The sequence below is a fragment of the Copadichromis virginalis genome, linkage group LG3, assembly GCF_057382275.1.
Source record: "Copadichromis virginalis isolate Kocher_CV1m ecotype Utaka linkage group LG3, C_Virginalis_male_GT1.1, whole genome shotgun sequence".
Lineage (NCBI taxonomy): Eukaryota > Metazoa > Chordata > Actinopteri > Cichliformes > Cichlidae > Copadichromis > Copadichromis virginalis.
The window spans coordinates 3,114,977-3,135,558 of record NC_140620.1 but is presented as its reverse complement, the minus strand read 5'-3'; the positions used below and the strand labels follow the sequence as shown (position 1 = coordinate 3,135,558).

Sequence of the window (20,582 nt, the reverse complement as noted above, 5' to 3'; positions counted from 1 at the left end):
TATAAAACATTAAAACAGCTATTTTAAGTTGCTAATATTATAAAAAGAGCATGTGCCTAGCATCCAGTTAAGTTGTGTATCAGCATTGTTTAGTTACGCCATTAGCCTTACATATTGTATGTGAGCTCTGTTTTTAGTTAGTTTTGTTTGATCACCTCTGAAACTACTTGGAACTGCAATTCTACAAGATTATACTTACAAAAACTGGCACGGGCTATCCATTATCGTTGCTCACAAACATCTCTATGACCTCATCGGCTATTATTTCCTTGTGCTGTGTGTACACTACTGGCTGCAAGTAATTTTCAGTATAAGCTGGCAATATGAAGCCTCAAATTGATGCTGCAAAATTTTGTTATCTGAAAAACCTTAAATTCGTTTACTCATTAATGGGTGGTGAAGCTAGATGAATAGCACACACACACGCACATCTTCACTCACAACTTCACAACACAAGGTTACCTACTTCTGTCTGTATAAAGAAAAAGAAAAAAAAAGAAATGAATCCAACATGTTTCTAACGCTGCTGTAACATGTTTTAATATCTGGCATTTCAATGACTGAAGCAGCATTTACATTGACTCTGACAATCACGTTGAGATGAACTCTTTTCCTTGTCAACAGTCTGATCACTGACACATCTATGAGCTGAAACGTGCTGTTAGACTCTGACTGAATGTCTCCATTGAATATGATTTAGTCTGTGTGAATATCTAAACAGAAAATGTGAATTACAAACATTTAAAGTTCATCTGAACCTTTGCTCTGAATGTAGCAGTGAAATGTGATTCAGCTGCTCTGGAGCCTGAAACTGAAAAATAAATCTATACTACATAATACATCACACTGCACATTAACTAAGAAACAGATTTCATGAGACGCATTTTCAGTCCAATATCCATGAGATCTGTGCCGTCCACACAGAGGAACATCAGAGCTCCACAGAAATGTTTCACAATAAGAGTGCTTCTGTCCTTTTAAGTTGAAAGAGACAGGAAGTATAAACAGTGTGATGCAGTAAATTCAATTGATCAAAAGTATTGAGAGAGAGAGGATTACTTATTATTAATGAAGAAGAAGAGGACAGGTGTGTAAATATGACCCCTGTTAATATGAGAGGTTATCATTATTATTACAGCAGTGCATTAGTGGTTGATTTAATGTGGTGGCAGGTAATTAGATTCATGAGCTCTGACTGAATAGAAATGAAAACAGGAGATTTTGAGTAAAGAGGAAATGTGCTGATGATGTCACAGAGTGCTGCTCTCTGCTTTTAAAGCTTTAAAGCAGCACACTCTTCATACAGGATGATGAAGAGTGTGAGCTGGTGTCACACAGTTCTTCTTGGTAACAGATGATGCTGTGGTCATGTGACCTCTCCTCTGTTTTTAGAGCAGCTCTCAGTCAGACTGAGTCAGTTTGTCAGGAGAACTCAGGAACATGGCATCATCCTTCCTCTGCCTCAGCCTCCTCTTCATCAGCTTCAGCACAGCAGGTACTATCAATACACTGATTAATACACTAATCAATACACTGCAGAGATACACTGATCTGTAATCAGTATAGTGATCAATAAATGCATCAGTGATCAGAATCAGAAAGGGTTTTATTGCCAAATGTTGAGCAGATTAACAACAGTAGGAATTTGCTGTGGTGCTTAGTCGCCTCTGTCAGTGCGCCCCAAGGTGGCTGTGGCTACAATGTAGCTGCCATCACCAGTGTGTGGATGGCTGGATGTTGTGTAAAGCGCTTTGGGGTCCTTAGGGACCAGTAAAGCACTTTACAAATACAGGCCTTTTACCATTTACTTAGTGCAAAACATTCTGTCAGACAACGCTTAAATAAAGATAAAAATAAGAATTAAAAGTGCTAAGTAGATAGATGTATACATGATCAACATAAGTTATTTGTACATCTGTACTCAGCAGGTGTGATCAGCTCACAGTCTGATGTTGTGTTTGTCCTCAGATGGATTCAAAATGTTTGTGGTGTCTCGCTGTGACTTTAACTCCACTGAGCTGAAGGACATCGAGTACATGAGATCTTACTATTACAACAAGATCGAGGTCGTCAGGTTTGACAGCGATGTGGGGAAGTTTGTTGGATTCACTGACTTTGGAGTGAAGCAGGCAAAGCACTTTAACAGTCAACCAGGACGGCTGGCTACATTGAGAGCTGAGAAGGAGAGGTACTGCCATAACAACATTGGTGTCTGGTACAGCAACCCTCTGTCTAAATCAGGTGAGTGTGCTGGTCTGTGTGACATCATCAGGTGTTCATGTCACTCTGAATCATTCATGATGGACTCACAGCTGCAGGTCAGACTCTGGTGATCAATAACTGTAATAAATCACTGATCACAGCCCTGACTGTGACTCCACAGAGCTAACCTCAGTCTGTGGCGCTCCCTGCTGGTGAAACAGGCAAACTGCAGCTGTTCTTTAAGCTGAATTATTGCTCATATCTATTTTTAAATATTTCCACATAAATATTTCTAACAGCATGAAGCAGCCTGACAGGTTGATAAAACACTTTCCTTCTAATTCATTTATTTTAATTCAGACAAAATTGAGAAACACTGATGTTTGTTTAAAGGCCGTCTGCTGTTTATTTATTGATTCTGACTTTCAGAGCTTGTGTAGCAGCTTCACACCTGCACACATTATAGCTCAGATCTATGAGTCAGTGTAACAGTGGAGTTATTCAATATACTGAAACAATTGTAAAGTTCCCATTACAACCCAGAGGAAACACACACAGATATCCCGTGTCTTATTAAATATTTCACTATTTTGGCACTTAATGTTCATATTTATTTCAGCCTTTTGTGTGCAGCGGTTTGTGACTGTTTGTCTGTGAAAAGGACTCAATGAATAAACTTGACTTACTTGAATGAAATCAGCTCGTAGCAGCAGCTCAGAGGAGCATGAGGAGAACCAGCTCAGACCTCCTGTGGAGGGGAAGCTGTCTGAGAGTGGAAACTGATTCTGCATCTTCTGCTTTTGGGCTATAGATGGCTAGATTTACGAGTGCACATAAATGCACCACGAGTGTTGACCAGGCTGTTTACAGGAGTGACTTCGTCTCTGTGCAGTGAGCAGGAGAGCAGAGCATTTTCCTCCATCAGCCAGCAGCTGTGTTGTGACCCATCTGTGTGTGACTTGTGGATCAATACGATCAAATACACCGACAGAGCGCCCCCTACTGGCTCTGGATGCTACAGTCTGACCAGACTCCCTCCCCCCGACTCTATAATTTCTGTTCAGGAATCAAACAGCTGGATGAGCAAAAATTCAAACTGGGACCAGCTGTGGATTCAGTCCTTTAGTTTCATGTTGATATTAAACTGAGTGAAAGCAGGCTGGCTTCATCTATGTGTGGATGAGTTAAGGTGTTAGTTTATCATCAAGTCTCCATGTGTCAGATTTTACTTTCAAACCACAGCAGCTGATCTGCAGGAGGAACAGTTCACTGATGGTTCACACTGGTTTCACTGGTTCAAGTCTGGTAGATTTCCAGCACATACAGCTCTGCATGTCTTACTTTATAATAATAATGTTTACAGCCTGATGATGTTTCTCCTCACAGCTGATTCATGATCTGATGTCAGACTGGTTATATGTGACTCTGCTGTTGACAGTATCTTTATTAATAATCATGTATACAATCATCCCTGATGATATGACGTTAACAATAACAGAAACTCATAATATCCTCTAGTTAAGCCGTATGTCAAACTTCACTCCACAACACCTGCTTACAGTCAGCATCCTGCCATGTTGGTCTGCAGCGTCTATGACTTCTATCCCAGTAAGATCAAAGTGAGCTGGCTGAGAGATGGACAGGAAGTCACCTCTGATGTCACTTCCACTGAGGAGATGGCAGATGGTGATTGGTACTACCAGACCCACTCACACCTGGAGTACACACCCAGGTGAGCACTCCAGTATACTCCGGATTACCACACAAAGATCACTACTCTCCTCAGTGACAACAATACCTATGAAGCCTTAAAGCGAGACCACACAAGCAGCTACAAAAAGAAAGTTATAGCTTTCCTTCAAGACCTTGAAAAGGACAAAATCATTGACCGCCTCACATATCACCGCCTTTACCCAGGGGATGCCATACCCTGCATAAACTGCATAGCATAAACTCAGCCACTTATAACATTGCTAAACACCTTGCTACCATCCTTGCTCCTCTCGTGGGGAACACCCCACACCACATCAAGAACTCCACCGACTTCACCGACAAGGTCCAGAAACTTCCCCTGGATCCAGATGAAACCATGGTGTCCTTTGATGTAGTCTCTCTCTTCACTTGCATACCCACCACGGAGGCCGTGGAGACTGTCAGAAAACGACTACAAGAAGACAGCTCCTTGGAGGACAGGACCAACTTCACACCCGATCAGATCTGCACCCTGTTAGACCTCTGCCTCACCACTACATATTTCAAGTACAACGAAGGCTTTTACAGACAAAAACATGGCTGTGCCATGGGCTCCCCCGTGTCACCTATTGTAGCCAACCTTTACATGGAGGAAGTGGAAAGGAAGGCTCTTGGCTCTTTCAAAGGAAGAGTACTCAGCCACTGGTACAGATATGTGGACGACACCTGGGTCAAAATCAAGACACAAGAAGTGGAATCCTTCACTGCGCACATTAACGCTGTGGATAAAAACATCAAGTTCACCAGGGAAGACACAAAGGACGACTGTTTGCCTTTCCTGGACTGCGCCGTGCACATTGAAGAGAACGGCAAACTCAACATCGAAATTTACCGGAAGCCCACACACACGGACCAGTACCTCCTCTTTGACTCCCATCACCCTCTGGAACACAACCTTGGAGTAATCAGGACCCTACACCACCGGGCAGAACATGTTCCCTCTAAGCCTGAAGGGAAAAAGAAGGAACACACACATGTAAAGGAAGCACTCAAAACGTGCGGCTATCCTAAATGGGCGTTCTTAAAGTCAGCAAAGAGGCACAGAAAAGAAGACCAGACACCAGCGAGGGAGGATAAGAAGGACAGACGCATGTCTGTGAAGGTTCTCAGTCATCCAGGTCATCGTAGTCTATGGAGCTTGCAAAGAAAAGCGTCTGGACTTCTTTAAGTTACTTGAAGACGTTTCACCTCTCATCCGAGAAGCTTCTTCAGTTCTAAGGTCAAATGGTGGAGAGTCCCAGATTTAAACCCAGTGGGAGTTTCCCCCCACAGAGGGACAAAGGACCCCCTGATGATCCTCTATCTAATGAAATGAGCCGAGGTGTGAAAACGGGTGTGGGTCCCAAGCAGTCAGGGTTTTGGGTGAGCTCATTGTGAAACCTGGCCCCACCCTATCATGTGGTTTCCTGAGGTCAGAGGGCCCAGGATGTGAGTGGGCGTTAAGGCGTCTGGGAAGGATCTCAAAACTGGATTATAGATGGCAGAGAGTTGGTGTCGTAAACCCCCGCCTCTGTTCAAAGATGGTCGCTCACAGTGGACATAGATGCTTCTTTCAGTTTTCTTTCGTGGTGATCGTGGCTCAAAGAGTTGGCAGTTCATCTTGTAACTGGAAGGTTGCCGGTTCGAGCCCCGGCTCGGACAGTCTCGGTTGTTGTGTTCTTGGGCAAGACACTTCACTTGCCGCCTACTGGTGATGGCCAGAGGGGTCGATGGCATGATATGGCAGCCTCGCTTCTGTCAGTCTGCCCCAGGGCAGCTGTGGCTACAACTGTAGCTGCCTCCACCAGTGTGTGAATGCGAGAGTGAATAAATAGTGGCATTGTAAAGTGCTTTAAGGGCCCTGAAAAGCGCTGTATAAATGCAACCAATTATTATGATTTTCAAACCCTCAAACAGAAACTGGTTCACCCGAAAGATAAAACGCCAAAACACAGACTTAACAACGTGGTGTATGCTGTACAGTGCAGCGAGGAATGCTCAGACCTCTACATTGGAGAGACCAAACAGCCACTTCACAAGCTCATGGCACAACATAGAAGAGCCACCTCCACAGGACAAGACTCAGCAGTCCATCTGCATCTTAAGGATAAAGGACACTCTTTGAGGATGCCAATGTTCACATTTTGGACAGAGAGGACAGATGGTTTGAAAGAGGAGTGAAAGAAGCATCTATGTCCACTGTGAGCGACCATCTTTGAACAGAGGCGGAGCTTATGACACCAACTCTCTGCCATCTATAATCCAGTTTTGAGATCCCTTCCCAGACGCCTTAACGCCCACTCACATCCTGGGCCACCTGATCTCAGGAAATCACATGATAAGGTGGGGCCAGGTTTCACAATGAGCTCACCCAAAACTCTGGCTGATTGTGACCCACACCCGTTTTCACACCTCGGCTCATCTGATTAGGTAGAGGATCATCAGGGGGTCCTTTTCCCTCTATGGGGGGAAACTCCCACTGGGTTTATATCTGGGACTCTCCACCATTTGACCTTAGAACTGAAGAAGCTTCTCGGATGAGAGGTGAAACGTCTTCAAGCAACTTAAACAAGTCCAGACGCTTTTCTTGCCAAGCTACGTAGAATGAGGTCCAGGAGCGCCATTTCTGATGATGGAAACCTGAACAATTTTTAATATGAGGTCTGCAAGTTTAAATGTTAAAAGTTTAAGATCTGAGAGTCACTGATGTTTGTGTTGAAGGTCTGGGGAGAAGATCTCCTGTAAGGTGGAGCACGCCAGCCTGGAGAAACCTCTGATCACTGACTGGGGTAAATACCTGTCTGTATCTACACACCTGTACACACCTGTACATACCTACCTGTCTGACTCTCACCTGTGTGACTCAGATCCCTCCTCAGAATCGTCCATGCCTGAGTCAGAGAGGAACAAGCTCGCCATCGGAGCCTCAGGACTGATCCTGGGTCTGATCTTATCTCTGGCTGGATTCATCTACTACAGGAGGAAGGCCCGAGGTCAGAGCAGGACTCTCACTCACAGACCAGTTCATACCTGAAACCAGTTTAGAACCAGACAACTGTTAGTTACATTAATGTTTCAAACACAGGTTTTTACTGTTGTTTTTGAGGACTCTCAGACCTGGTTCAGGCCCTGAAACATGAAACTTTACTGAATCATTGCCATTGATCTGTTAAAACCAGTGTCCATGGTTTGTTTTCAGAGTGTGTTGGTGACTGTGTCCTCATCTCTTCTTCTTTCAGGTCTTATCCTGGTTCCCACTAACTGAGCCTGGGTCCTGGTTCTGTCTGATGTTATAAAATCTGCTGTTTCCTGTGTTCAGCAGACTGATGATGATGATGATGATCTCTGTCTGGACTCTAAACCGATCCAGGACCATCTCAGTGTTGTTGGTGGTTGTTGTGGTTTTACTGGGAAGCTTTTGGACCATGTTTAACATGGACTCTTGTGTTTGATGCTTTATGTGCACGTCTGCTGTTTAATCCATGTGATGTAATCCCTGTAATCCATGTGTCTGAATGATTTGGGTGTTTCTGCTGTTCTGATTACCATAGATGACAGATTTTTACTGGAGGTCATTGTTGCAAAATAAATGACTCAAACTTTGAGCTGTGTGTTTGTTTACCTGCATCCTGTTAATGTCAACCTGAGGATTGAATTATTGTCACAGAAACCAGTCTGTAGACCAGTTTTAACCAGTTTAAGTAAATAAATAAATTATCCATCCATCCATCCATTCGCTTCTGCTTTTCAGGGTCGCAGTGAGGCGCTGGAGCCTATCCCAGCTGTCATAGGGCGAGAGGCAGGGACACAGGGACAGACAACCATTCACACTCACATTCACACCTAGTGACAATTTGGATTATCCAATTAACCTATCCCCACAAGCTGCATGTCTTTAGACGGTGGGAGGAAGCCGGAGTACCCGGAGGGAACCCACAAACACGGGGAGAACATGCAAACTCCACACAGAAAGACCCCGGCCTGATGTTGGTATTGAACTCAGGACCTTCTTGCTGTGCGGCAACAGTGCTAACCACCGTGCCACCGATAAAAATAAATTAATTAATTAACTAATAAATAAAATTTTAATTATATAGCACCTTTCTAGATAGAATCACAAAGTGCTGCACATAAGATAACAAGTCATTTGTGACCCACCACACAATTAGATTTATACTGAATATAAAAAATAACTCATAATCAGTTGATAACAATTTGGTCAAAGTTAAACACGTAAACATATATTTAAAATTTATATTCTGTACCTTTAAAGAAGCCAACAAAGTCCTTTCATGATTCATTTTAACATTGCTGCAGTTTTAATGTTCAGATAATGATGTCAGGGCAAAATGATGAAGTCCAGATTTCTGGGTGGAAATGATACCAATGAAACCAGGCGTGAACATTTGATTAAGAGGCCGGGGTTTATCCAACAACACTGACTGTATCACAGGATTAAAGCATAAATCACAGGATATCAGTTTGTATACAACAACGAATGTCAGCTGACATATTCACACAGTGACTTTGTTCAAACAACTGAAACAAAACGTTTAACACTGAAGTGTTTAAAACTGTTAGGATGCCTGAGTCGTTGACCCGGAGTTTTGAGTTTATTACATTATGTATCGTTTTATCGATACATAATGTAATACGATAAATATCGTTTTATTTATCGTATCGACCTCCTTCGCCTGCATCGCCACCGCTGCCCTCTGCGAGGCCTGCCTCCAGACCGACTTCGCCTGCATCGCCACCATTGCTTTTCACACGGTCGGCCTCCTGAACTGCCCGGGTTTGGACTTTTGTGCTGTCAACCTCCAAGCCGGCCCCCTGAACTTTTTTCGGAACAGTTTTACTGGCCGCCTGTACCTTTTGTGACCCTTTTTTGTTTGGTCGGTTTTCTTTGAGTTGTTTTCTGGGCTCCTGTGTTTGCCGTTTTGGTTTCTGGCTCTTTGTGTTTCGTTTGTTTCAAAACTGGCCTGTCTCCGGGCCTGTGGGCTGAAAACCTGAGCCAGAGTTCTGACAGACAGGCCAATGATTTTAGAGCACACTGATGCAGTGTGCTGCAGTCTGTTCCTGTATGAAGGCTGAGGGAGTGGAACCAGCAGGTGATGGAGAAGGTCATGATGCTTTCCTCCTGAGAATCTCCTCTGTGTTGGCAGAGAATTTCAGCAGGTTGAGAGATTTAAGAAACAAATTAAAACGTACAGCTCTGCTATCAATCTCAACATAAATAAGGACAGGAGAGTAAACAGCAGTGACGTTTGTAGGGTTACTGAAGTTGGGCTGTCTGGTATATAATTATGTGCTGTGTGATCGCTAACGAACTGAGGACTTACAGTTTTTGCCCACTGCTTGAACACATTTTGCAAAACCCCGCACGCTGTGCCAAAACTGTACACACAAGTACACATGACACAACACTGGGAAATATACCATTCACATCTGTGCCAAATTGAAACTCTACTCCCAAAACCTAAACTCTGCTGTCAAAATCTAACATTCCTTTGTCAAAATGTAACTCTGTTGACAAAATGACACATACTTGCATCATATGCAAACACTCACAGATCAGGGGGAACACACTAGTCTACTTTATATAAAGCACTGCAGTCTTTGATTTCCATTGTTTATTCAGAAGGCACATTTACAGGAGACACATTTCCAAACAACCAAAAACGCAAATAGAACTACTCAATATTGTACATTGCAGTACCATGAATTCAGATAAAGCAAAAAAAACAACAACAACACAATAATACTGCAATAGAAAAAACACTATACTGTAAACACAAAAAACCATGACAATTGTGCACAAGTGGGCTCATGGATCCCGCCGTCTGTTGGGGTCTAGCCACAGGACCTCATCAACATCGCAAGCAATGTCCTCTCCCGCTAGGCACCGGGGAAAATATCCTCTTGCATGTCAAAACCATCCATGGATTGCTGTCACCTGAATGTCGCCGCTGGCCTGTTCCATTGCCTGCAGAAGAGGCATGCGGGCATGTGGTTGGCGGTCATATACTCGCCATCTCCAAGCCGAAAAAAATTCCTCTATAGGGTTTAAAAATGGTGAGTAAGGGGTATACCACTTCAAATTGATTGTGGTCGGAGAACCAGGCCTGGACCAGAGCAGCCCGATGGAAACTGACATGATCCCATATCACCACAAACCTGGGCTGATCTGCTCTGTTCTGTACAACTATATCATGGAGAGCATCTAGAAATGTGAGTATGTGTTGGCTATTGTATGGACCTAGTATTGCATGATGGTGCAGAAGCCCTCGAAGGCATATGGCGGCACATAATGTGATGTTTCCCCCGCGCTGCCCTGGGACGTGCACAATTGCCCTTTGTCCAATTACATTACGACCCCGTCGTCTTGTTTTGCTCAGGTCGAATCCAGCTTCATCAATGAAAATGTATTCATGAGGCTGTGCAGCTCCATCCATGGCCAAGATTCTCTGAAAAAAAAGGGGAACATATCACTGCACTACAGTGCTACACATACAGCACCCTCACCCCATCACACAGGTACCTGTGTAGCTCCCAGAATAGATCCATGTGGTACTGATATGGTACATATTCAGCTGCTACTGGACTTCACCAATACTCTATTGTAAATGTAAGGGACAGTTACACGTACCCGTACATATTCAGCTCGAAGTCCTTTGACCCCGTCACTGGTCCTCTCAAATGGGACTCTGTAGAGCTGCTTCATGGTGATGCTGTGTTTACCCAAGATGCGTCTGATGGTGGTGATGCTCACATGGTCTATGTTGCTGAACACTCGCCTGTCTGCAAGTATTTTCCGTCGTAGCTGGTGGAGACGGATGGCATTGTCTGCATGCCTCTTCGGCCTCCTCCTCCTCTTCCTCCTCCTCTACCTCTTCCTCTTCCTCTTGCTCTCCCTCCATCCATGCTTGCAAAGTTCTTGGAATGGCTACGCTGAGGGCTTTTTGTAGTTGGCTACTTGGTGTTCGGTTTTGCAAGTAAGTGCCTTCAGGTGTGTATTTGAGTGGTTGCAATTACCCGATGTGTTTTGTATTTTGGATACATGTGTTTTCCAAATGGCACCCTGACATTTCATTTTGTGAGCGAAGTGTCTTATGTATGAAATAGAGTGTAGCATGCAGGACCATGTGTGTTGCATAAAGGAGTAGGTGTGTTGCATAATTGGAACTGGGGTGCAAAGCAGCGCTTTTGTTTAAGGTAGGGGTACATGTGTTTGAGGTATGGTGACAAAAGCTTCAAGTTGTGTTACTTTAGTCTAGGCATGGGTTCATGGTGTTCAAGCAACGGGCAAAAACTGTAATAAAAGTTAACATGAGGGTTCCTGATGGTCAGGGACAAATGCAATCACATGGCAGGATGCTGTAAACGGACCAAACTTCAGTCAGGAGAACAACTGAGATAATCCATCCACAATACAAGGTTAGTCATTAATATACTGCTGCTGGGCTGGGCTGGAGTTACATCGTAAGGGTCTAAGGAGCTTGGAAGGAAAAAAAAGAAGCCATCTATGTCTACTGTGAGCGACCATCTTTGAACAGAGGCGGTGGTTTACAACACCAACTGTCTGCCATCTATAATCCAGTTTTGAGTTCCCTCCCCAGACGCCTTAACACCCACTCACATCCTGGGCCCTCTGACCTCAGGAAATCATATGATAGAGTGGAGCTAGGTTTCACAATGAGCTCACCTTAAACCCTGGCTGACTGTGACCCACACCCGTCTTCACACCTTGGCTCATTTGATTAGGAAGAGGATCAATAGGGGGTCCACTGTCCCTCTTGGAGCAGGGCTCTAGAGTGCGACCAATTTGGTCATAAATCCCAGGTCGCACCAGTGTGACCAATTGTTTGAGTAAAAAAAATAAGAAAAGTCTCTGCAAAAAAAGTCTCCGTGTGGTCAACAACAGACACACATTATGGCCCTATCATAGTTGAAACCAATCAGAGATAGTCAGGGGCGGGACCTCTCTGATTGGCCGTGGTCCAGTTGAAAGTACAGGTGGATAGAGAGAGGTGAGTAGCTTGAATGAAGCAATAAAGCTCAAAAACTATTTCAACAACCACCAAACAGCAAATGAGAGCAGGTACATGGACTCCACACAAAGGCGTAAACACAGAGCGACCCGACGCATCAGAATCAGCTTTCTCTTTCTCGGCTTTCTCACTCAACAGCACACGGACGCGCCGTCGGGGCTGAAAGCCGACAGCTCGCTGTTTCTGATGCGTCGGGTCTGTGCTTTGTGTTTGTGTGCACTAGATTCTGAGATGCAGGTTTTGTCTCTCTCGCCTAACTTTTATGCAGGTGCGCCTAAGAAAAAAAGTGTGCACCAGGACAGCTGTGGCAAACAGCTTCTCAAATGAGAGGTGAAACATCTCCAAGCAACTTAAAGAAGTCCAGACGCTTTTCTTTGCAAGCTCCTTAGTTGTATAAAGTGCTTTGAGTGCTCAGACTGATATAAGAACCAGTCTGTTTGGCTGTCAGCATTCACACTGGAGTTTCTCCTGCACACTTTGTTCTCCAGAAACTGTTCTGGTATCCAAACTTGCAGCTTTTTAAGACTACACCACTATTACTGTTCATTCTGTAGCTTTTAAACTTTTTAAAATATTAAACTTGTTATTACTTTTTATTTCCATTCAAATGAATGAAGAAATCTTTAAATCCTCTTTACACCCACCCTACTTTGTAACCTCACTAGTTCAGCATACATACAGTTGGCACTAATAGGGATCATTTCTGTAGCAGAAAATGACCTGTGATTAGATTCATAGATGACCTGCAGATTATTGCTCTGCTGAACAGGTTTCATGTGAGGCGTGTTCACTCATATTTATCACCTGTGGTTAAACGTGCAGGTCCTCAGCTCCATCTATGACACCACCTTGGTCATATAATCAATAATAAATTTATGTTTGTCAGGATTTTCAGCTGATGGGTGGAGTCATCAGTCAGCTGTGCACGAACACGCAGGATCCAACATGGAGGAGACTCAGTCAGCTTTTATAAGGAATTTATTTCAATATTTCAAGAGTTTCATTTATAACTAATTCATGTCATTATACAACGAGCCGCTCATCAAACTATCTCAACTCTGTGTGAGTGTCTGTGTGTGTGTGTGCATAAATGAGTGTGTGTGTGTGTGAGTGTGTGTGTGTGTGTGAGTGTGTGCATAAATGAGTGTGTGTGTGTGTGTGTGTGTGTGTGTGTGTGTGTGTGTGTGTGAGAGTGTGTGCATAAATGAGTGTGTGTGTGTGTGCATAAATGAGTGTGTGTGTGTGTGTATAAATGAGTGTGTGTGTGTGTGTGTGTGTGTGAGTGTGTGTGTGTGTGTGCGTGTGTGTGTGTGTGTGTGTGAGTTTGTGTGTGTGTGTGTGTGTGCATAAATGAGTGTGTGTGTGTGTGTGTGTGTGTGTGTGTGTGTGAGTTTGTGTGTGTGTGTGTGTGTGTGCATAAATGAGTGTGTGTGTGTGTGTGTGTGTGTGTGTGTGTGTGTGTGTGTGTGTGTGTGTGAGTTTGTGTGTGTGTGCATAAATGAGTGTGTGTGTGTGTGTGTGTGAGAGTGTGTGTGAGTGTGCGTGTGTGTGTGTGTGAGAGTGTGTGTGTGTGTGTGCGTGTGTGTGCGTGTGTGTGCATAAATGAGTGTGTGTGTGTGTGTGTGAGTTTGTGTGTGTGTGTGTGTGTGTGTGAGTTTGTGTGTGTGTGCATAAATGAGTGTGTGTGTGTGTGTGTGCATAAATGAGTGTGTGTGTGTGTGTGTGTGTGTGTATAAATGAGTGTGTGTGTGTGTGTGTGTGTGTGTGTGTGTGTGTGTGTGTGTGTGTATAAATGAGTGTGTGTGTGTGTGTGTGTGTGTGTATAAATGAATGTGTGTGTGTGTGTGTGTGTGCATAAATGAGTGTGTGTGTGTGTGCATAAATGAGTGTGTGTGTGTGTGTGTGTGTGTGAGAGTGTGTGTGTGTGTGTGTGCGTGTGTGTGCATAAATGAGTGTGAGTGTGTGCGTGTGCATAAATGAGTGTGAGTGTGTGTGTGTGTGCATAAATGAGTGTGTGTTTGTGTGTGTGTGTGTGTGTGTGTGTGTGAGGCAGGCTAATCAATACTCAGATTTAATGATACATCAGTGTTTCTGTCAGTGCTCACAAACTAACGTGACCTCAGGTGACCCCGCTGAGTGCACGTGTGTGTGATGATATTACATCATCTATAAGTAGGATTACTTTCATTATAATAATTATTATTATTCACACGACCCTGATATTCAGTCTGGGAAACCCCGCTGGAACCCATCTACACCCAAAGCACTGTGGGTAACAGAGTCCTGTGAGCGGGACACATGCCCCACCCCCTGATGCTACCCCAACCTCAAGCTTTAGCTCCGCCTTCCCCTCAGCAGGGTAATTTCACAGTCTCCACCCTGCCATCTGAGCAGGGAATCATGGGTATTGTAGTCAAGCACAGACCCACAGGCAGCATGTGTGGCCTGGATCAGCTGAGACTTGTGGGTAATGTAGTCCTTCTGTGCTGTAGACATTTGTGGGTGGAGTTTATCCATCACCACAACTGGGAAGTGTTGGTGCTGCAGTCCAGACGTTTTTGCTTAAAAATGGAAGTGTTTCACTCCAAACTGTCCATCAGGAGGGGATTATGGGAGCTGTAGTCCATATGAGGGCAGTTCAGTGTTCAGCCAAGAAGGATTGTGTGCGTTTAGGTCAAGACAGAGGATTGTGGGTCATGTAGTCCAGCATAAAGTTGTTGCAGTCAAAACCAAGGAGGATTGTGGGTGCTTTAGTGGAAGCAGGGGGAAAGACAGGGAGTTGTAGTCCAAACACAGTGCGGTTTGAGGAGTTGTAGTCCAAACAAAGGGTGCTTTGAGGAGTTGTAGTCCAAACAAAGGGTGCTTTGAGGAGTTGTAGTCCAAACACAGTGCGGTTTGAGGAGTTGTAGTCCAAACAAAGGGTGCTTTGAGGAGTTGTAGTCCAAACACAGTGCGGTTTGAGGAGTTGTAGTCCAAACAAAGGGTGCTTTGAGGAGTTCTAGTCCAGGCAGAGGAGGACAGTAGCAGATGAAGTGTGGAAAGTGAGGGCGTGGGGGTGTAGAGGTGCAGGCAGAGCAGGATTGTGGGTGTTGTAGTCCAGTGGTTGTTTGTTACTTTAAGCCCTGAAATAGACTGTGTGTTTGAGCCCCATCGTTTATTTACAGTCACACAAGTCTGTATGTACACTACACACCAACACGTGCACACTCACACACACACACACACACACACGCACACACCATCTTCACATCACACAAACCAATAAATAAATAGATAAATAAATAAATAGCATGATATAAATACTTCAGTACCAGGTCTACAGGCTCTGATTCATCATGTACTGATAATAAACCAATCAGTGTGAGTCTGTCCTCGTCTCAGATTAAAAACATCCTGATCCATCAGTGCGTGCGCCCGTCACCCTCCCAGAGAAGAAAACAAAAACCCGCTGGAGGGAGGGAGGAGCCTGGGCGTGACGTTAACAGCAGTTCCCGTGAAGACAGTCGGCCAATCAGAGCCTGTCGCGTGCGGGGACCCAGATGTAGGGTCCGCTCTGCTCCTCGATGACCACTTTGACGTGGTGGTAGACTTCCTCGAAGCTGTCGCCGTGCACGATGGCTGGAAGACAGGCAAAGATGGCATCAAACCCCGAGACGCTCGTACGTTTCACACGTGAACGCTCGTGAACTTAATCGTTGTTTTACCTGTGAAGCACTCCAGGAAGTCCTGCTCCAGCTTGATGGCTCGATCCAGAGCTTTCCTCGCCTGCTCCTCCGACAGGCGCTTGTTCAAGTCCCTGCACCAATGCCACACGTGTTAATTCTCACAGCGACATGAAATGCTCTGTGGCTCCGCCCACAAAACAACAACACTTTGAATCAAATCTTTAAAAAAAAAATTTATTTAAAATTTTAATTAATTTTCTTTTCAAAAATGTAATTGAATGACATTTGAGATTTTCATGTTTGAATTTTAATTTACTTTAAGAATCAAAAATTAAGAACCTCCCTGATTCGCAACCTGTGGTGTTGGGGGCTTTTTGTCCCTGGTAGGGTCTCCCGTGGGGGCCCAGCTGGGCACCCACACTAGAGTCTGTGGATGAGGCACAACTCGTCTATCACCAGGTGGCAGATGTCAGAATCTCATCTCTGCTGTTGCAGACCTCTGTCTGTTACTGGATCTGGGAGGTTGGTCTGATTTGACCTTTATGGGCGGAGTCAGAGAGCAGTTTGATCTGACCTCATGATTTTACGTGACGTGTTAGACTCACAGGATGTTCTCCAGCGACCGCGGTCGGATGAAGATAGCGATGGGGTGGAGCTGTGCCGCCTGCAGCCTCCTCACGGCGTTGGCCGACACATCCAGGATGCAGTGCTTCCCCTGAACACACACACACACCGTCACAATACTGCCACTGTGGGAGTGGACACGGCCACTGTGGGAAAGTGCGGACTGTCACCTGCTCGGCCACCTGTCGCACACTCTGCACCGACGTCCCGTACAGGTGGTTGTTGTACTGCCCCGCCTCGATGAAGCGGTGCGACTGGATGTCCCGCTCCATCTGTTCCCGTGACGCCACAAAGTGGTAGTCCCGCCCATCCACCTCGTAGTCCCTGCGAGGGCGAGTCGTATCTGTGAGAGAGAGCGAGGTACACATTAGAAACCTGTCTGTTCAGTTCCTGTTCGACCACCTGTAGGCGGAGCCTTACGGGGAACGCAGGAGCCGAACTTGTCGGGGAACTCGGACAGCAGGTCGTCGTTGACGCGGTCTTTGGTGGGTCCCAGGATGATGATGGGGCGGGCATAGTCCACTGAACACACACACAGAGGTCATGTGACCCACAGTCAGAGGCGGGAACAGTTTGATTTAGAGTCTGGGGTCAAAGGTTACTGGTGACACTGACCTTCAATCTGAGTGATGAGCTCGTAGCTGTGAACGAAGCCTTCTCTACCTGCAAGAAGAAGAAACACCTGAAAACACAGGAAGTGACATCATACGAAGATCTGACCCATGACGGGGACATGATGATGAGGAGGGTCTGAGGTTACATGAACCCTCAGTTTGACTGAGTCACGTGGTTAGAAGTGAGAGAGGTTAGAGGTCACTTCCTGTCTGAAGGTTCCTGTGATGCTGTGATGAGGTCAGAGCTGATGGACGTCTCTGTGTTTTTGTGTTTCTGAGTCTGAGTGACTTCCTCTGGATCCTCGCAGAGGAGAAAACAGGAAGTAGATACTTCCACTTCCTGTATCTTCAGCACAGGCTGCAGGTTTTATTTAACTTCCTCACACTGAACACGGAGCTTCGATGAATGACCTCTGACCTCTTGCTGTTCCTGAGCTCTCAGGCTCCTCCTCACTGATCATCAGGAGGTCAAACTATCATCACAGGAGTGTGTGTGGAGGAGTCACTGATGAATAACCACGCCTCCTCCTCCTCCTCTGTGTGTTATTATTTTACCTTTGCTCTTCATCCGTGACCACTCCTTCCTCTCCACTCTGAAACACACACACACACACACTGGATTCATTGTGTATTATTGGCTTTATCTTACAGTATAAAGCACCCTGAGGTGGCAGTCAGTGTGTGTGTGCAGCATTCACTGACCTGTGTGTGTGTGTGTGTGTGTGTGTGTGTGTGCAGCATTCACTGACCTGTGTGTGTGTGTGTGTGTGCAGCATTCACTGACCTGTGTATGTGTGTGTGTGTGCAGCATTCACTGACCTGTGTGTGTGTGTGTGTGTGTGCAGCATTCACTGACCTGTGTGTGTGTGTGTGTGTGTGTGCAGCATTCACTGACCTGTGTGTGTGTGTGTGTGTGCAGCATTCACTGACCTGTGTGTGTGTGTGTGTGTGCAGCATTCACTGACCTGTGTGTGTGTGTGTGTGTGTGTGTGCAGCATTCACTGACCTGTGTGTGTGTGTGTGTGTGTGTGTGCAGCATTCACTGACCTGTGTGTGTGTGTGTGTGTGCGTGTGTGTGTGTGTGTGTGTGCAGCATTCACTGACCTGTGTGTGTGTGTGTGTGTGTGCAGCATTCACTGACCTGTGTGTGTGTGTGTGTGTGTTTGTGTGTGTGTGTGTGTGTGTGTGTGTGTGTGTGCAGCATTCACTGACCTGTGTGTGTGTGTGTTTGTGTGTGTGTGTGTGTGTGTGTGTGTGTGTGTGTGTGTGTGCAGCATTCACTGACCTGTGTGTGTGTGTGTGTGTGTGTGTGTGTGTGTGTGTGTGTGTGTGTGTGTGTGCAGCATTCACTGACCTGTGTGTGTGTGTGTGTGTGTGCGCGTGTGTGTGTGTGTGTGTGTGTAGCATTCACTGACCTGTGTGTGTGTGTGTGCAGCATTCACTGACCTGTGTGTGTGTGTGTGCAGCATTCACTGACCTGTGCTTGGAGGGGACGTAGCCCAGCTCCTCCAGCTCCCCCTGCTGGTTGACCCTGCGTGCCTGCCACCACTCCTCGTCGGCGCTGTCGATCACGTGGAAGACCTCGCCAAAGTTAAAGTCCAGCGCCTGAGACAGCACGCCGCAGTCCCACTGCTTATCGTAGTCGAAGAGCGCCCTGTAACACACACAGCACGCCATGGAGAACGCCGCTCATCGCCTCTGAGGACCTCAGGAGGTCATGTGACCACCTCAGACTGTCAGCTGACTGGGAGTCATTTAAATTTAGCACATCTGGAGTCAGAAGTTGTTCCAGGAGTTCTCTGTGTGTTCTTCACACACTCTTCGGACCGACAAACACAGACACACACAGTCCTGTTTTCATATCTTAGTGAGGACATCAATTGACATATTTCTTACCCTAACCATCAAAAATGAAAGTGTCCCCATAACTGTGACCCTAAAACCACATTGTGAGTCTCAAACATGTCTTCATAGTCCCCATGATGGCTGTTGGTCCCCACAAGTATAGTAGTATTTAAATGTTGGTCCTCACAAAGATATATAAACATGTACACACACACACTAACTAAATGTTATGAATTCTAAACTGTATAAATACATACATGGCTTATTACAGCTCATTTCTACTCACTCACAGCACTTTATGCAACGTGTGCATTCACCCAAGCACATTTTCTTTCTAGCTCACATTCACACACACATACTCTGATGGATGCATCGGTGAACATTAATATCTCGCTCAAGGATGTTTGGCACGCAGACCAGGGGAAGCCAGGAATCGAACCACCAACCTTGCGATCAGTAGATGACCTGCTCTACCGCCTGAGCTACAGCCACTCCTATTACAGACCTTACAACTCTGCAGTTGTTTATAACTGTTTCTATTGTTTTACTGTATTCTACCGATCTGTTCTGTGGATGTCCGTCTGGTCTCTGCTGTGTAGAGAGACAAATGTGTCTTACTGAGGATAAACCTCACACTCATAAACGTGGTGTCTGTGTTTCAGGAGGCAGAGCGGCTCGTCCTCTGAGGTTGTTGGTTCGATCCCTGGCAGCTCCAGCCTGCGTTCAAACCCATCCTGAACCTGAGGTGCTCCTGATGTGTTCATGTGTTGTTGGTAAAGGAATAATCTGCTGGATGCATCCATCTCTGAATCTAGATGGTTGATGGTTACAGCTGAGTGACACATGATGGAGTAAAGCACACCTGTTCACAGGCGTCATGACTGTGAGGTCATTCTGACTCATTCACAGTAGGAACAGATGAAAGAGGCCGGGCGTGCTGCCCTGAGGAGACCTGGTCCAGGTGTCTCAGTGTGTCACAGGTGAGCTCAGGTTACCTGATGTAGAAGGTGCGGCTGTTCCTCAGACTGCCGGACGAGCTGTTCATCATCTGCTCCCTCAGGTCGTGGATCTTTGCCTCGAAGCGACTGTACTCTGAAAACACACACTCAGAGTTTAAACAGGGTCAAGGTCAAAGGTCACACAGGTACAAGGGTCACATGATCACAGGTCTTTACACACAGTGAGCAGGACCAACCATCAGGATCATTGCAGGCCAATCACAGCTCACAGATGGATGAGGAGACCCTGCTGTTTCTCAATATGTGTACTTGTGTGTACTTGCGGGTACTTGTGTGTACTTGCGTGTACTTGCGTGTACTTGCGTGTACTTGCGTGTACTTGTGTGTACTCACGCATACTTGCGTGTACTTGTGTGTACTTGTGTGTACTTGCGTTCTCGTGGACTTGTGATACGTCATCAGTAACAGTACTGCTCCAATTCAAAGTAGCATCAAGCCAAGTACGTTCCTTCTTTGCCTCTCGGAGGAGGCGGACACACTTTTCTCCTCTCCCTTATCTTCCCTGCTGATGTCCTTGTCTAGTCTCGTGGTTTTTGTATTTTCCCTGGAACACTCTCTCACAGTCTGTTCTCTAAAACCTAAAGGAGGAATCATGGATTGGATCAACTGGTCTCTGAATGCAATTGACACCCCTTTCTCAACGAGAAGTTTGGGCTCGGGTGAGCCTGAGTGCTGAAGATATCTACCTATTCGGAACCATGGTAACAGAGTTCTGGCTGATCGGAGCTGGCTTGGTCCTGACTTATCGAAGAATTAAGAAAGCGGAACCGGCTGTTCAAACCCCCACAAGGCTGCCCGCTGGGATTGGAACGATGGGAAGAGGCATGAGTT

At 45.7% G+C, this 20,582-nt stretch overlaps 2 protein-coding genes across 6 annotated transcripts in view; one reads left to right on the top strand and one right to left on the bottom strand.

Annotated features, from left to right (window-relative positions):
* Nucleotides 1-1,405: 1,405 nt before the first annotated feature.
* Nucleotides 1,406-7,538, top strand: LOC146712319 (H-2 class II histocompatibility antigen, E-S beta chain-like). Of its 2 annotated transcripts, none has more exons than XM_085452028.1 (6): nt 1,406-1,495; nt 1,969-2,241; nt 3,721-3,934; nt 6,655-6,722; nt 6,813-6,926; nt 7,173-7,538. In XM_085452028.1, the coding sequence occupies exons 1-6, from the start codon at nt 1,441-1,443 to the stop codon at nt 7,196-7,198; spliced, it is 750 nt and encodes a 249-aa protein (XP_085308154.1). In that variant the 5' UTR covers nt 1,406-1,440; the 3' UTR covers nt 7,199-7,538. The 2 variants fall into 2 exon arrangements, with proteins under 2 accessions (XP_085308154.1, XP_085308153.1); XM_085452027.1 differs by having other exon boundaries at nt 6,801-6,926.
* A 6,675-nt stretch (nt 7,539-14,213) lies between these two features.
* Nucleotides 14,214-20,582, bottom strand: part of LOC146712318 (disks large homolog 4-like) — a 48,795-nt gene continuing 42,426 nt past the window's right edge. For all 4 annotated transcript variants that reach the window (XM_085452004.1, XM_085452005.1, XM_085452007.1 and 1 more), the window contains 9 exons: nt 19,728-19,824; nt 18,365-18,541; nt 17,443-17,480; nt 16,889-16,936; nt 16,694-16,795; nt 16,444-16,616; nt 16,255-16,364; nt 15,689-15,780; nt 14,214-15,602 (listed from right to left, as the gene is read on the bottom strand). In XM_085452004.1, the coding sequence (XP_085308130.1) occupies nt 15,496-15,602; nt 15,689-15,780; nt 16,255-16,364; nt 16,444-16,616; nt 16,694-16,795; nt 16,889-16,936; nt 17,443-17,480; nt 18,365-18,541; nt 19,728-19,824 (944 nt within the window). In that variant the 3' untranslated portion in view covers nt 14,214-15,495. The remainder of the gene's footprint in view (nt 15,603-15,688; nt 15,781-16,254; nt 16,365-16,443; nt 16,617-16,693; nt 16,796-16,888; nt 16,937-17,442; nt 17,481-18,364; nt 18,542-19,727; nt 19,825-20,582) is intronic.

Coding starts and splice junctions, on each gene's coding strand:
- LOC146712319 (XM_085452027.1), top strand. CDS start 1,441: ATGGCATCATCCTTCCTCTGCCTCAGCCTCCTCTTCATCAGCTTCAGC. Junction 2,242..3,720: donor CAACCCTCTGTCTAAATCAG/GTGAGTGTGCTG, acceptor AATATCCTCTAG/TTAAGCCGTATGTCAAACTT. Junction 6,723..6,800: donor ACCTCTGATCACTGACTGGG/GTAAATACCTGT, acceptor TGTGTGACTCAG/ATCCCTCCTCAGAATCGTCC.